Genomic DNA, 17674 nt, shown 5'->3' on the forward strand with positions numbered 1-17674 from the left:
TCTAGGAAGAACCAAAACCAAGACAGATCAAAGTGTCTGTGAGAAGTTTGACGTGTCAAGCATTAGGAATTCTCAGACAAAGAACAAAGGAACCAAGAGGTTAATTTTGGCTACCAAACTGGGATTTGGTTTTCTAGGTCATTATTCCCCCCCATCTATTTAAAAAGAAAAGTTAGTGCTACAAATATGCAACTTCAAGACGACCTATTCTCCTATGGAGTTGCATTGAGAAGCGAGTTAAATAAGCCCCTCCCACTTGCTGTCCACCTGCAGAGAAGCCTCTTCCATTTTACTTTGATTTCTACTGGCAATAGCTGGAAACAAATCCACGGGTGATGAAGTCTGTAAGCAATTATTCTATCTTACTGACTTCACCTCTACCCCGTCTCCTCTCCTGCACCTTCTTCCATCCAGCTGGGGCAAGGCATAAAGAACAGATGTATGTATTTAAGTATAGTTGGGTGCATGACAGTGTGAGTGTGTGGTCTGTGTACAGAGGTTTACATGTGATCAAGTTCTCTTCTTCCGCAAGGCAGCGGGTTATAACTGAGTTCCACCCTTCATGCCATGTCTTTTAGCTCAGCTGACATCTATGCCATGCTGATGGATTTTAGGTAGTTAGATGTGTCTCTTCATGTGGAGGGCAAGATGGTCAGACCTGGAAAAACACCTGCAAAACAAACAAAATAAGGATTTTAAAAACAGGCCTTTCTGCTCCTCTATCATCATGCACAAGAACAATGTTCACCCAGGTTTACAGCAGTTCCCTGGAACCTGCCACATGTGGTCACAAAGGCAAGGTGATCATTCAAGATAAGTAGCTATGTTGGCTCATCCATTAGCAGATTATTCTCCCCTCAGCCCAACCCCACTAGATTCATACTGTCAGAAACTGGGGAATGGGCAAGCTAACTCATTAACTAAGTAGCTGTAGTAATAAAACTAAATAATTTTGCATATTTTATAGGGTCAGATTTTTCAAGGGCTCAGCACCCTTACATGTAGCCATATCTTCAAAAGACCTCAGCACTCACTTGGGCATCAAAATAAGAGGCCAGATTTGAGGGCTGAGCTGCTCATTTTGGTAGCTAAATTGAAGCAGAGCTCTCTTGAAAATCTGGCCCAAAGAGCCTTCTGTCTGAGAATGAGTGCTATACAGATATTGATGAAGGTAGTCTCACAACATCCCCGAGAGGAAGCTAGGCATTATCCCCATTTTATAGATTAGGACACTGAGGCACAGTGAGATAAGGAATTTGCTCGAGTTCCCACAAGAAGTCTGGCAAACCCAGCAACAGAATCCAGGTCTTTCACTTCCCAGTTCTGGGCTTTATCCCCCAAGGCCATCTTCTCTTTAGTCCACATGCAAAACATGCTGGCACTTGTACAAATGTAGATGCATGTTAGTGCTTATGGAAGGCTCTCCGAATGAGAGCCCTAGAGAATGAAAACCTCTGTCCAATCACAACATTAACACAGTGCTTTGCTCCACAAAAGTGTATTCACTGTGACTGAATTTCTGAGGACAATGGGCAATTCTTTCTTCATGGCCATTCGATCCTTGACCCTTCTGCTAACATTTCCAGCAAGGAAGAGAGAACATAAATGCCAAATGTGATATGCTAGGAATTGGACTGAGAGCAGCAACTGCTTTCACACCGACCACCCAAATGCCACTATATACAAAGCAGCCTTCGGCCAAGATTTTCAGAAGTGCCTAGTGATCCCTTTTAAAGAGGACTGCTTCCAGAGGGCAGGTGCTTGGCACTTTCTGAAAAATAAGGCCCCTTTAAGATGCCCCGGACTGGGCCCTCAAAACCTGAGGTGCCCAAAATCGCTTGGAACTTTTGAATATCTTGGCCTTCACTCTTGACACCCAAACCTGTAAGACACTTTCTAAGTTATATTTAGTAATGATAAAAAGAATCCACCACAAATGACATTTGCTGCTTGTTGCCGGAATCTTAGCCCAGTGTACATTGTGGCAGGCCACTTCCAGAATTAACCTGTCCGTGATGCTTTGAAAATTCATGCAGTGCCGCACAAAGCTACATTACAAAATAAACACCGACAAACGCTTTTTTTTTAAAGCTTGTTGCTAGAATTTGTTGTGCACACAAACAGATTTATGCGGAATAAATTATGATAAAAGCAACAGGTCCCTTCGGTGCCTTCAGCATGAGGCTAAGAAAGAATCATGAAAATCCGAGGGCAAAGGCCTGGTATAGTGCACTTAGTCTGTCCTTTTGCCATTGCTCTCTGATTCTCTGTGCGCCTACTACTACTTGTATGCAGGGGTGAGCAAATATGATAAATATTGTAAGAGCAGAAAATCTGCAAGAAGAATACCTTCACATATATGGCCAGATCCTCAAATGGTGTAAATCAGCATAGCTCCAGTGTAATCAATGATGCTATGTTGATTCATACCAGCTGAGGATCTGGTCCATGCTTCTTTACAAAGCAGAGCAGGAAAAATTTAAAAAGAATAATTTTAGAATGGTATGGAGTTGGAATCCAGCATTCTTTTACGTTCCAGGGTGACGTATGTGCATTAAGAATGGAGGGAGAGACAGAGAGGAAAGACTTACAATGGACAGTGGGCTTCTAATACAGAAGGCTCACCGCAGCTAGTACTGTCCAGCTGAAGGGTACCAAATATGTCCTTGGACAGCTATCTCTCTCATCAGGTTAATGGAGAAAGCAGCAGGCTATGGATATTACGGCTGCCAAAACAAGTATGGGTGCCAGGAAGACAGGCACCAGCTGGCATTTTAAACTATGACCAGCCACAAGACCACCACCTGACCACTGCTTCTTTCAGATGCCTGCTGATAATCAGAAGCAATATTGGGGATTAAAAGTCTGCTGAGTCACTGACATGGCAAGATTTGTTAATGTTAATAACCGAACCAAAAGTTTGTTTCATATTAATAACCTTATGTTCTGCTCCAAAATATTTTTATACTTCATAAAATGATACATGACTAATCCTGCAGGCTCTTTCCCAGCTAGTAATTCAGTTAGCTTCATCTACTCGGGAGGCTCCTAGAGGCGGAGGACAGTTTCAACTGGGGAAAAAAAAAGTCAAAAAAAGAACTAGATAAATTCATGGAGGATAGGTCCATCAATGGCTATTAGCTAGGATGGGCAGGGATGGTGTCCCTAGCCTCTGTTTACCAGAAGCTGGGAATGGGTGACAGGGAATAGATCACTTACGTAAGAACAACCACATTGGGTCAGACCAAAGGTCCATCTAACCCAGCATCCTGGCAGTGGCCACTGTCAGAAGACAGGAAGCTGGGCTAGATGGATCTTTGGTCTGACCCAGTCGGGTTGTTCTTATGTAAGTCCCCACAAAATATTACAGCTAAATGCTACCATCAAAAAGCCCAAGACGCATCTGCAGCTATTAAGTGGCTGAGGTCCAGCCACATTTTCCCTTCTTGGAACTGGTGCTGGCAATAGGGTTGGCCCGGAATGGACAGTTGTCCTCAATAGGTTCGGAAATAGGGATCCATAAGGGATAAATCCTGTAGATCTCTGGTCTTCCGCAGGACAGGTCTCTGTCTTCACAACTTTTCCAGCTCTATGGCATTGCTGCATGTTGTACCCACGCCCAGCATGTACCACCTCCCAGGATTCAGAAAGGCTGCATGTGTCCCTGCATTGTTCCTAGCACGGATAGCTTGCGATGCATAAAAATATCGTCATTCCTGATGGGCTTGCATGGACATAAACTGCCTGCTTCCAAACAGGCTGGTGGGTTTCATCTCCGCATCTGCAGAGCAACAAGAGGAGGCAGCTGGGATGGGAAGAGAACATAATGTTCAGCCATCTTTTTTCCTCTGCTCAGATCCCTGCCCAGTGAGATTTGGTCCTCTTAGCAATCTACTACCCCTCCAGCTGTGTGGAGAGGAGCACATGGCTCTTAGCTTGCAGTCAAGGAGGATACCCATATATATATTAAAATAAAACTGAAGAGTTTTACATCACGTTTCCCTCAGTTGAACACATGTGACAGCTGTGGCCATGGCTCACCCAGGTGTTCTGATATAGGGTATGTAAAGTCACCCAGGGTTCTGAAAAGCTTCTCAACTAATTCTTCAGCAACGCTAATAACCAACACGTTCATGGTGCGTCAGCCACTCTGTGGACTCTTTCATCTCCTTCTGGGCTACTTCAGCTCCCTCTGCTTTCTTCCCGGCTGCCTCCAAAGCATACACCACTCGCTGTACATATGCTGCTCCTCCCATCAGTGGTAGTTTGCCGACCAAAATTAACAATACGATCTGTGTCCTGTAAGATGTGGGGGCAAAACTAAACACTTCATTTTAAAGGATCCTGTTTTTCCAGAAGGAACTTCAGCTGTTAATCCCCTTTCATGACAAAGAGAGTTGTGTTTCCACCCAAGGCCAAAGGTCCGCTACAAAACTGATTGAAGTCATTGGTCCTGGAGCGCGCCCTTGGCACCTCCATTTACACCAAAGACTGTGTGCGCCTGAAATTTTGGTGCTTTAGAAAGAAGCCACCAATGTTGTTTGAAAAAGGGAGAAAGTGCATATGCGTGCGCACTTGCGGAGGGAGAAAAAGTGACAGACTTCTAGCTTCCTGTCTCCCCACCCCCACTTCCTTTTCTCACTAAAAGTATAACACCTGAATCGACCTATATGGGTTGTTTTAAAAATTGTCCTCTAGGCTGATAGCATGAATACAATCCAAAAGGCTCGTGGTGTAAACCCACAGCCCTGAAAGAGGGGTTTTTAATGGACTCGTTGATGGATCACGTACATAAATGCTCCCCCTACCAGTAGTTCAATCATCATTTTAATGCTCTGATTGCCCAAGTACTCACCTTCACCTCTGAAGAGTGGTGTGCAGTTGGTTTACACTACACCGACACTGCTGAAAGATGTACCTAAGGCTACTTAAAGCTCAGAAAACCAGGATGTTTACTATAGGCAAGGACCCTTCTGTCGTCAGTGGAGGGTGAAAAGGAAGAAGTTAAAAAGAAATCGAAGAGGGAGCAGTTTAGAGGTGGAGAAATGGGATTCTCACTATCTGGGACCTTAATTCGGGAAAGCACCTGTTTAACTTGAAGCAGGTGCTTAAAGCTGGATTGCTTGAAGCTGGATATGAGTCAGCAGTGTGCCCTTGTTGCCAAGAAGGCCAATGGCATTTTGGGATGTATAAGTAGGCGTATAGCGAGCAGATCGAGGGACGTGATCGTTCCCCTCTATTCGACATTGGTGAGGCCTCATCTGGAGTACTGTGTCCAGTTTTGGGCCCCACACTACAAGAAGGATGTGGATAAATTGGAGAGAGTCCAGCGAAGGGCAACAAAAATGATTAGGGGTCTAGAACACATGACTTATGAGGAGGATTGTTTAGTCTGCAGAAGAGAAGAATGAGGGGGGATTTGATAGCTGCTTTCAACTACCTGAAAGGGGGTTCCAAAGAGGATGGCTCTAGACTGTTCTCAATGGTAGCAGATGACAGAACGAGGAGTAATGGTCTCAAGTTGCAGGGGGGGAGGTTTAGACTGGATATTAGGAAAAACTTTTTCACTATGAGGGTGGTGAAACACTGGAATGCGTTACCTAGGGAGGTGGTAGAATCTCCTTTCTTAGAGGTTTTTAAGGTCAGGCTTGACAAAGCCCTGACTGGGATGATTTAACTGGGAATTGGTCCTGCTTCAAGCAGGGGGTTGGACTAGATGACCTTCTGGGGTCCCTTCCAACCCTGATATTCTATGATTCTATGACTCTATGAAATGCTTTCCTGAATACGGATGGACTGAAGTATGTGCTTAAGGGCATGCCTGAATACAGGCCTGGAGTAGGGGGCAGTGAGCACACTTGGGAAGAGGGAAAGAGGAAGAGAAAGGAAAGAAAGTGTTAAGTCAAAGCTGGCCCAGCGAAGTAAACGAGCCATTACTCTGAACCACTTTGAACACAGTGAGTCCCTGAGCTTCCCAAACTAGACCTAGTGAAAGGGCGGTGGGAAATTGATGGACAGATTTCACCACATATGATCAGTTTAAACTGCTGAATACTTTTTACCTAGCCATAGATTTGGTCAAATGGGGGGAAAACTGACAATTTTAAGGGAACAAATTCATTGAATAAAACAGCAAATAGACACTGTGATGGTGGCTGCTATAGAAAAAACACTTAGATAAAAAGAGAGAGGTATTATTCTTCCAATTCGACATGTAACAAACGACTAAAGGAGATCATTGAGTTAATAGTGAGTGGTGAGATCTCCTTGGATCTGAATGATCACAACTGTTGTCTTTTTGCAACAGAAACCAAAAAGGGTGGTTTGTTTACTGGGGGGGTTAAAGGATTGGCGGAAAGGGACTTGGTTGGTTCTTAAAGAGCAAAGACAAGCAGAAAGCAGCCTCTTACAATAAAAATAAAGAACACCAGAGATGCTTATAAAAAGGCAAGACTCCAGAGGGTCTGTGCTTGGTTTATCCTTTATCATTCTGAGCAAACAAAAGATAATCCAGGGATAAAAGACAGAGGAAGCCCTTGGTTGGGGGCAGGGGGGAGGGAGAGAGGAGGATGAGGATCTTGGAAAGACAGGATGTGCAAATGATCAAATTTCCTTCTCATCAAAGGATGTGTCCCTGTTTATGTTCTATGTATCCTATTTCTATGCTTGCTCTTGGCCAGTCTGGTGTGCCCACAGGCTTTATAAACTCTATTGTATTACAAACCATTTTCTTATCATAACGGAGAACCTTAGTGCTGCATTAAAAAGACGGGTAATTTTCTTAAGCCTCTTAAAAATATATATAAATAGGATTAGCTGGATAACAAGTTCAGATGCAAGCACATTATTTGATTATGCCTACACTGGATCCAGCCTTCACTGTGGGCATTGCCAGCCTCCAGTTTTGGGGGGAAGGGTCATTATCTGATAATGTCAGTACTGTCAGATGTGATTCCTTGTGTAGTCTCTCTCTTGCTCCACCCCAATTATGTGTTTATTTTAAAGAGCCAGATTTTCAAAGATGCTCAGCAACCACAACCGGGACCAGATTCTCAAAAGAGCTCTGCTTCCATTCAGGCACCTAAATTAAGAGGCCAGATTTTCAACAGGAATCAGCAGCCAGCAGCTCCCATTGTTCCGGATGACAGCTGCTGAGCAGACAGCTCTCTAGGCAAACCCAGTCCCGTCTCACTTTTAGCTGCCCAAATGAGAGCTGTTGGACGGGGAGTTCTTTGGAAAATCTGGCTTTGGGTACTTATCCCTGGATCTAGGTGCTTAAAAAGACAGATGATCAAATATTAAATCTACAGTATCACATAAAAAGGAGGTCGTCACGTGTGTGATTTAAAGACAAGAGGACTAGATTCTCAGTCAGTGTGAATAGTCAGGGCTCCTTTGATTTCACCCAAAATCCTTGTGGTAAAATTTTCAGATGTGCTTAAATCACATAGGCACTTTTGAAAATGTTGCCCTTTGTTTCCCCAGGAACTGCCCCCCCCAACAGCCCTTTGTTTGCCTCTCTTCCTATAGGCAAACAAAGGGCTGTGTGCTCAGTTAACTGAACTGGAGGATCAGTGATAGATTTAACATGCAGAAAAGGGAAAATGCTGTCAGCCCCCTTGGGTTGGTTCTAGACCTTGGGTACCTTCGCCATTCATGTGAGACTCTGTGAACATCACACACTCCCCATCTTAGGCTGTGTTGATTCCCTTGACCCACTGGTTTGTGAGGTTTGACTGTCCTCAGGTGACTTCCTTGTCAGGGACCGGAAGCCACGAGGTGGAGTTCAACCACAATTTTGTAAGCGAGGGAGGGCAGCTGGGAATTCAGGCTTTTGTTGTTGCCCAAGTCACACGGGATCATGGAGAGGGAAAGCCCAAGACGTTGTTGCAGCTAGCAGGCTGGGTAGAGTTTACGCACATTAAAGCAAGATTTTGCTGAACAAAACTGTGCATTGGGCCAAATCCTGCTCCAGTCAGAGTCAATGGCAAAACTCCCACTGACTTCGATGGGACAACAATCTGGCCTCGAGTCCATGCTTCTGCTTTAGGGGGATCCATAAGGAAAACTGGGTACAGAAATTAGTTGCTGGTCCCAGCCCAGATGCTAGCGGACAAACTTCCTCTTCCCAGAACCCCCCGTCACGCCTGACACTCCTGCTGGCCACTAAGGAACAGAGGGGTTTCAGGGCAAAAAAACATGGCCCATGCACTGTAAGGAAAGAGGCACGGCTGCTGTGTATGCCGTCTGGAAAGCCAGAGGCTTTGGTCCCTGGGGGCTGGCAGTGTGCTCTCTTTCAGCAGCAGTACATTTGCTTGAACACTCGCGTTAGAAGGCTGCATTACCTGTCACAATGGTTGCATTTAAAGGGTTTTGCCCCTGTGTGTTTCCTGTAGTGCCTCGTGAGCTCGTCGCTTCGTGCAAAACGCCACTCGCACCCTTCCCACGAGCACTTGTAAGGCTTCTCACCTGCAGGGGGACGAGAGATCAATCAGCACTGCAATGAAATTACTGCTGCCTAAACCTGCCCACCCTTTGCCCCACACCCAGCCAGCCAGGCCTTTGCCTCCCAATTAGCCACGTAGGGCAGGAGCACCACTGATGTTGCCACACGTTTGCCCCACACCTGGCTGCCTAGCACGCAAGCACCAATGACTTATATTCACTCAGACTCTTCAAATCTATGGCAGACTCCCAAAGGCAATTGCCCATTCCGAACCTGCTTCGAGGCCCGCTGAAATCAATAGGAAACTTTCCATCAACTTGAATGGTCTTTGGATCAGGCCCCAACTTCATTACGTCTTGCATTCTTACACTACCTTGGTGAAAGAAATATTTCAAGCCCGTCAATGTTTTTTTGGTTTTGTTTTTAAAAAACCCAAACACCCCCACAGCTGTGTTGCCGTAGGCTTGTTTTCAATTCCTTGAGTCAGCGTTGTGTGCACAAATTTGGTTACTGCCCATGCAAGTGGCTAGTCCTGTGCACAGACATCATGAGTGCCCATGCATGTCAGGCAAATAGGTGTACAACTGCACATGTAATTAAACCCACAGTGCTTAAAATACCATTTAACAAAAAGTATTGCTGTAGTTCTGGCTTTTAGGAGTTGCCTTTCACCCCCCACCCTGGTAGCACTCGCATTTCCTCCCACTGAGACCCGACGTCTTGTATCCCCACTTAGATGCACCTGCTTAGTTGATTATAAAGTGCAAATGATATTTTCGGTGCTGCTAGAGGAGAACTGTTCTCTTTAAATCTGTTAATCCCACAGGCGATTGTGACTGATTAGCACCTTTACGACCATATGTTTATCAGCTGTTATCCCACATGGAACTCTCTCTCTCATACAATTCCCTTGAAGTCAGTGGGGCTGCAGAGGTTGGAAGTCAGTGCCGAATTCGCTCCGCTGTGTTCACTTTCCCCATTTGATACCACAAACCAGGTTCTGGGGGTCAAATGCAGCTCTGTTGTAGCACCCATGACCTCAAGGACGGTACTCCAAGGCCATTAACATTTTAGAATCATAGAAATCCGGGTTGGAAGGGACCTTAGGAGGTCATCTAGTCCAACCCCCTGCTCAAAGCAGGACCAATCCCCAACTAATGGACGCTGTCAAGGTCCAAAACTCCCACACCCACACGGACCCTTTCTCTACAGGATTGCAAAGTGTGGGCATGTGCACACGTTTACCACATCTCCTCAGAATAAATGTGTGAATGCTCTTCTCCTACATTGCAGCCATAGCACTATGCCCAGCCCTCCTGAGCAGCCCAGTGATAAAAAGAGGCTGGCGGCACTAGGGGAGGTGGGGATGAGCAAGAACACAGAGAGGAAACAGGTTTCATTGTTAAGCCTCAAAGGGGGAATTATAAACAGGGAGGGAAAATTGTTTTTTTTTGTTTTTGTTTTTTAAATTCTGAAAATTGCTAAGAAGGCGTTTCTTTAAATCTCTCTCAGCAGATTTAAATACCAAATATAGCGTGTCAGGTCTCCCCATGTCATGTATTTACCACAGAGTATATTCAGCAGGTACTAGAGAGAGATCTGAATAGTTTATAGCCCAAAACTAGGAGCGACACAGTACGCAAACCGGACAAGTCAGAGTGTGAGGATCAAATTCATTGCTGGTATAACTCCACTGACAGCAACAGAGTTACCCCAGGAACTGATTTGGCCCCGTATGGGTAGAAAAAGCTTCTCTGTGACTAGTCATTTACCAAACATTATTGATTACAAGCTAGGCTCTGCTGCTCCAAAGATAAAGTGGAAAGCTGGCACGGAGAGGAGAGGAGAATGGGCTGGGATATCTACCAGAGTTCAGCAATTCAAGCCTTTTATCCTCCACTCAAGTTGGAAAAGCAAAACCCATAAAAGGATGCGTTGCATCGTTCCTATTAGAAGAGGAAACCCTACATGAGGCTGCAGCAGGTGGAGAAATGCCAAGGCACAGATCGATCCATCAGTCAAGCAATCACGGTCTATAGGCCCTAAAGAATAAAAGGTAGTGGATGGGGGAGGGTTTGAGGAAAAAACAAAAAAGAAGAGGCAGCAGGATTTTCATTTCCAGTCACATTCTCCCTGCATCTCAATCTAGGCAGGTGGTGTTGGTTTTTTTCCCCCAGAACACCATATGAGAGTGCATATAACAGAGCCCAGATATCTTAAGCCAATCATGAACCTTCACCACACTGTACAGGTAACATTCCTCTGCAGCTCTAGAGCACAAGGCCTTAGAACAGCAGGACCCTCGTGTGCTGCAAGACCTAGGCAAAAGAGGCCAATGAAACATGCCTACAGTTATATGTGCTGTAGTATTTAGGATGCCCTAATTCTCTTCTAAGCAGCGTGTTTGTCCCAGCCATATTTGGTTAGACAGTAAACATAAAAGAAATCCTAAAGAAACCGCCGGCTGGTAACAATGAGAAAACAGAACAAACATAGCACATGCTGGATTGCAACAAGCTAGATGCACTGAGGCAAATTTGTTAAAAAGGAATTTTCCGCTCAAAAAGCCATTCAAGGTTTTCATTTCCATCAGGGCCTAGATCATGGGCAAGGTGGTGCTTCCCATGCCCATCTCAGCCATGGCTCGGGCATTGCCCCCAATGCTGGCTCACCCAAACACTGCCCTCAAGTGTACTACGGCCTACATGCTCTCCCCTAGAGATCCAGGGCAAGATTTGCATGCTGCCCTGGGTCTCCACTGGCATAGAGAGTGGACACCCAGAAATGACACCCCATATTCTGGGCTTGTCCCTGATGGTGGACCATTCAGCTGCTGCTCTACTGGACAACTAACATGTTGTTTTTCAAAGCAATACACACCACAGTAACAAATTTTGTGTGTGTGTGCGAGGGGTAATGTGCATGGTGAAAATCATTTAGCTTGTGTGGCTGCAAGAGAAGAGATGCCTCGCTCGCAATGGAGACGGCAAGGCAGATGTGTTTCTGCGTGGCTGTACATTTGTTGCATATGTTATGGAGAGAGTGAGAGATGCTGACGCTTGTTCAAAACTGGCAGGTACAGACAGCCTAACGTCCAATCGTCTGCAGAACAGAAGGGTTGTTAACAAATACTGTAGTCTTTGCCTGAAATCAGTGGGCATTATGACTGACGCTGGATTTGTCTAATTAACGTTTGCCAAGTGCTTTCAGAATGTAGAGCGCTGTATTTAGCTTATTGGAGGCCAGCAGTACTTCTGTTAGGCCTGTCTAGAATACATGTGGCATGCTACATATCTCTGTTGTCCGTGCTTCAGGGGCTCTGTCCCCGATTTGTCTTTGCCTAGCATAGAGTCCGGTTTTGTCTTCAGATTCCCTTCCTCCGTAACATTAGCCATGTTCTGCCGAACGTCAGACAGCGCTCCTTTGTGCTCCCAGGCAGCCTGCTTGCTTACAGTCAGCCGTGTGGCATAACAGAGAGGCAAAAGTGCCTGTGACCTTTAAAGTCATGTCAAAAAGAGATCCTTGCCCCACAGATCTAAAAGAGATTAGCTTCCCCCCCCCCTCCATATAGCAATTTTGAAAATGGGAGGGTGGAGGTAGGGGTAGGGAGAGATTTCCATGAGCATCTCTGTGCACAAAGGATAAGAACTAACTGTATCTTTTCATTGTTGCTTTACTCTCTTACCCATTGTAGATAAAATTAAAAGCCTCTCTTGGCTACTGGTCCCACAAAGGGTGTCTGGGAGTGGGATGTCCCTCTGATCTCATTAGTGGTAACGGTGGAAAAAAATGGTGCGGGATGAATTTCATGTGCTCTTCTGTTTTAATAGAGGAAACGTGTGAATAAGAGAGTACATGGTGAAATCCTGGCTCTACTGGAGTCAATGGCAAAACTCCCAATGACTTCAACGGGGCTAGGATTTCACCGTGTAACTTTATAAAATAATAAATTAATACACCAGGAATGAGTGTGCACCCCCTCCTCCCCTGCCCCAAACACTGCAACTGTCAAAATATTTTGGTTGCAACATCTTTTGTGAAATCATGACATTTATTTGAAGTAGTATTAGACACTGATCTGTGCAGGAAGATCCTTGCGTTCATGGGGTCCACACGCACACTGAGCTCTTTGCAACATCCAGGCATAAGTCCCTTATGGTTTCTCTCAGTTCTCCCCTATGAGACAATAAGGAGACTCTCCTCAAGTGTTGCTGAGTCAGCCAAAATATTTTAAGAATGCAGGGAGGGGGAAATAGATCCTTGATGATGTACATTTTGAACTTCATTTAAATTTTAAAAAAATGAAGTCACTTTCATTCTTCAATACTATGTAAAGTCATAAACATAAAACATAAAATTAGAAAACCTTCATAAAGTCAGCATATGCTCTTCCACTGTAACTTATTTTCACACAGTTTCAGGACCCACAATTGTGCATTTTTCTAACCAGTACAAAACTGGAAATTCTGTTTCCCTCCCTTTTTACAAATTGGAGATAAAATGCAATTATGTGCGGGGGGGAAAAAAAACAATTTCAAAAGCCTGAGCTACTAAGAGATTGCGTGGGCTGAGAGTCACTGCTAGAAATTTGTGTTCCACTTGCTTCCTTGTAGAGACAGTCAAAGGTGAACTGCAAAGCAAAACTGAATATGGAGTTAAATGCAGGCTCGTTCTCCTGAATTCCTCCCCTAAGCAAACTGGGGGGGGGGGGGGCAAGCAGCAGGAAGCTATGTGAGTAGGATCAGGACCAGAGCAGCCTCACTGACTTTTTAGAGAACTTTTCAATAGTTCTCCTTCCCATCTCTTCTGCAAAATCCTTAGTACTTGCTGTTTCACAGAGAGTAGCCTAGAATGGGCCATCACACAGCAGAAGTGTCCATGTCAGTGAAACCCAGGCAATCCAAGGCATAGGTCACAGAGTAACACATTCTGGGATTGCTTTAGTGAAACAGGAAGTAACAGGAGAATTCCAGATGGGGGTGGGATGGGGTTGGGATTTCAGTGGTGAATGGATCCCGACCCACACTGCCTTGAGGAGATGTGGAATACATGAATTTGGTTTTGCTCACAGTTTGTCTTAATAACAAAAGCCTATTGTATCACAATAAGAAGCCTAATACAATAATCACATTACATGTATCTTACATTTAGCTTTCATCCCAGAGTGCTTTACAAACTACATACACAGCGTACCAGTGAAACAGCTGGGGCAAGGGTAGTAATCGGGCAGAATACCCGGCACACTGCACAATAGGAAACATTGTTGGCCAAGGACACTAGGTCAAACCTTTATTTCTATGAAAGATGCCAAGTGATCTTCAGCATCAGCATGTTGCAGAAAGGATGACAGGTTTCAAGGACTCCTCCAAAAGACTTATAGCTTAATAATAACCCTCTTAGTGCCCTACGCACCACCACTACCCACCTCTCATTTCACTGTGCGTGCTCTACGCCATGATGGAGCATGGGCTATTGTGAATCCCAGTCTCTCTAGAGACAGATTTGGAGTGGTCCAAGATCCTTTGCTGGCTCCCCAGCCACAGTTTCAGGTGAGGAGTTACAAGTTACAGTTGTATGGCTCACACAGCTGAGACGGAAAAGTCTCTTGAAAAGACACAGACACACCCTCTGTGTCCTGCAACTTGTGTGCCTCCCCTCAACTAAGTAAAAGTGAAACTACTTATAAAATCAATTTCAGCTTCTCTTAACATCCTTTCCTTCTCTAATTGATTTTTTTTTTTACTGAGAAATGGAAACTGACTTTTTATTTAAATATACAAAGGACTAGAGGGTACTGGAGAGTATTTAACTGTTTCATCATTCTTTTCTGCCTATATAAGAATTGTTTTATTCATTACCATTTTGGCACCAGCCAGAAAGATAACTACCGCCTCAAAGGTGATGGTACAAAGCAAACGGACATTAGGCAGAATGTGATAGAAGTGTCAAATACACGAGACAAGGTTGTGACTCTTTTTAGGTCAATAGGGATGATTACATGTTAAAATTAATACTGATTTACATGTACATGGTATAGATCTTTTCATCCAAAAAGCTCAAAATTGCCTGTACAAAGGTGGGTATATTCATGCCCATTTTAGAAGTGGGGAAAGAGAAATTAAGGGCCCAATAAGAGTCTTTCACACACAAAGCCCGTAGCAGTTTTCTGCATGTAGTCATTCAGTGCATGAAAATAAATTATTTTGATTCCACCTTATTTCCTATATACATACACATTGCCCTCCCCCCGCCCCCACACACACAGGTGTATAACCAACAAGGTTCAAAGCATGTAACTAATTTCAAAGAAAGGAAAACATTCCATTTTCTACCCTCCTTGCAAAGAAGCATTTAATAAATATCCATTGTCCATTGACATGCACGCTGAACACAAAGTAGCCTAAGGAATACCATGTACATTCTCCCATAAAGATCCATAAAGCCTTCTAACTTCTGATTTTCTTTTAAATATATTTTAATAAGCTTAGCCAAGAAAGATGCTCCAGGTTCTGATGTGTGCTCAGAGCAGAAGGATTTAGTTTAAAGAGCAGGACTGGGGACACAGGTGCCAGACATTGTGTAGAATTTGCACTTATGCTCCATTAATTGCCAACATATCCTCCCCCACCTCAGACCCCTCGGGAGAACAGCAGAGCAGCAGGCCCAGACTGGTACCCAGCAGCAACACCAGCAGCAAAAGTAGCCAATTAGGCTCTAGAATAAGTGTGGGGGGGGAGGAAGGGGGGAGTGGATGCAGTTGCCTAGCAACCAGAGAGGAGAAACAGCTGTGTAGCAGGCCAAGGTTGGTACCCTGGCAGTGACTGCTAGCCAATTAGCACACTGCATTTAATGCTGATGTGGTTTCCTAGTAACAGGCTGTACAAATCTGTCTGTTGCACTCTTCTCCTGCTTTCCTCATATTTTCCCCCAGTCATGCTAGGCATTGCTGTTTGCCCTAATTACTGATTCTCTGCTGCTTCAAGCTGCCATTATTTTTGTCCCCAGAGAGGTTGGAAGAACTTTAAAAAAAATCTCCTCTAATAAGAGCTTTTAGTTTCAAATTCAGTTGAGCTCTAAAAGCTCAAGAGGAGGCAACCACAGCAAAATAAACAAATGAAGGGGGACAGGGGGCAAAAACTCAAAGATTTCAATTCACTTTGAAAGATTTTTCCAGGACCCCACAATAGACTTTTTTTTTTTTTTTGTGCAAGTTACACTGAAGAACAAGTAATGAAAAGGGCTATTTATAACACGCACCATAAATTTCCACAATGCACAACTCTGTGGCAAAGATCTATAGTTTGCGGACTTTCGTTTTGTGCATATAGATTCTCTGGGAAATTCCAGGCAACATAGGAAGACTTATCAGTGATTAGAGCTGGTGGAAAAATGGTTAGATATTTTCACAAAAATATGCTAAAGTTTTTAATTCTTTTTTGTGCAGCAGGTTTTGAAAAAGGAACTTTTTTTTGTTTGAAATTTTTTTGTATTCATTTTTACCCCCTTTTTTCCTTTTGCCTCTGAAAAACAGGAAGGAAAAAAGGAGAAGGGGGGAAAAAGGAGACAGGGAAAAATGAAAAACTCCCCAGAATTTCTCATTTTCCAGTTTTGTCCAGAAAAATTCTGATTTTTAAAAAAGTAAAAAGGCCATTTTTGAATGAACAAAAAAAATGTTGAATAGTTCTACTATGATGCTATGCTGTAGTCTTTTGCTACAGTGTATTGTGCAAGCCAATTTAAGATGGGTTAGTTCAACATGCACAAACTATTGGCTGGAAAGTTTATATCAGGAATTGCATTATTTCATCTGGATTTTGGAAACAGGCATGGTTAACTCTCTTCAGTTCTAAGGGAGATGAGAACACCAGCTCACAAATCATCTGGAGTAATTAACTCCATCAAGTGTAATTAACTATGTTATGATAAATAGCGACTCAAATGCACTAAAAATATGTATCATTTGATGACTTAGAAACTTTATCAGGTTGGCGACCTTATGATATAGGCTGGGGGGTAAGAGAGATTTATCTATAGCGATAATACCCACTTGCTGGGCCTGATCCAAAGCCCACAAAGTCAATGAAAAGACTGCTATTCAGTGTACTCTGAACAACACTTAAAAGTGCTAATAAAATTGTACTAATTGTATTGCACATGTGTGAAGAGCAATTTTCAATGAATCATAACTCAGTCAATCCAAACCAGTTTTCACCAAGTATGCTCAAAGGTACGTCTTCTACACAAGGGCTATTTCCATGACCAATACCAACTTTCCAACCACAGTCCTTACAGTGCTATAACTTTTAAAAATTGTTTTCTAATGGGAAAGTATTTTCCTGCCCTGTCCCTCCCCATTACTCCTGCCTCTTTTACAAAAACAACCAAACTTCAGAACAACCAACCACTCCCACTGGGTAAAGACCAAACACCTGAAAAGGTGAACGTTTTGCAAACTAAAAGGTGACTGAAAGCTTATGCAAGCAGCCATAGTGTCTACTGCTAATTCAACATATAATAAACTAAACAAAAATAGACACATTCTATTAAATACACAAGTATTTATATAAAATCATCCACCTTTAAATAACATTTTGCTTCCAGAAGTCTCTACTGCATTAATAATCATGTATGGACATGGGAATTGGCCTACTAGGACTGCTCAATTGTCCAGCTATCCCAATATCCTGTTTTTGTCAGCGGTAAAGGAGCAGATGCTTCAGGGAAAGGTGTAAAATCCCGTGTTATACTTCTAATTGTGCAATATTATACCATGAGGGGACAGTTCGTTCTGTGCCCAGCTGGTGATCAGCTTTTATCTTGAAACACAAGCCCTTATAAGGGTTATCTTAGCTGGTAGAACTGCAGATGTTTTCCATTGTGGGCCCAATCTTCAAATATGAGTTTAACAGTTAGGTGCCTAACTAAAGGTTTAGCTGTCTAAAGTAGCACTTACATGCCTAAACATAGATTTAGGCATCCAACTTTAAAACTCTAGCCCATAAATATCTAATGTTTTTAATTTGTACTCAGCCATTTGCCTCAAGATCTTGTAGCAGTAAGTGGCACAAGTTAATCAGATGTAGCAACAACAACAAAAAAAGTATTCTCATCCGTTTTAAAATTGATTTGCAAAGCAAAACAATTGGATTTATGCCCCTTTGAGCTTCTTTGTAACATATAAAGATGACTCTGAGCAGAGAAAGACTTAAGCCTGCTAGGCTTGATTCC

The 17674-nt window shown here is 43.6% G+C and overlaps 1 protein-coding gene across 2 annotated transcripts in view; it reads right to left on the bottom strand.

The window, feature by feature from the left end:
• Positions 1-618: 618 nt before the first annotated feature.
• Positions 619-17674, bottom strand: part of KLF7 (KLF transcription factor 7) — a 66566-nt gene continuing 49510 nt past the window's right edge. Inside the window, exons 3-4 of one of the 2 annotated variants that reach the window (XM_077830076.1) lie at positions 8346-8469; positions 619-670 (exon numbers count right to left, since the gene is read on the bottom strand). In XM_077830076.1, coding sequence (XP_077686202.1) covers positions 619-670; positions 8346-8469 — 176 coding nt within the window. The remainder of the gene's footprint in view (positions 671-8345; positions 8470-17674) is intronic. The other variant, XM_077830077.1, reaches the window with a different exon arrangement.

Source organism: Eretmochelys imbricata, chromosome 11 (assembly GCF_965152235.1).
Source record: "Eretmochelys imbricata isolate rEreImb1 chromosome 11, rEreImb1.hap1, whole genome shotgun sequence".
NCBI lineage: Eukaryota > Metazoa > Chordata > Testudines > Cheloniidae > Eretmochelys > Eretmochelys imbricata.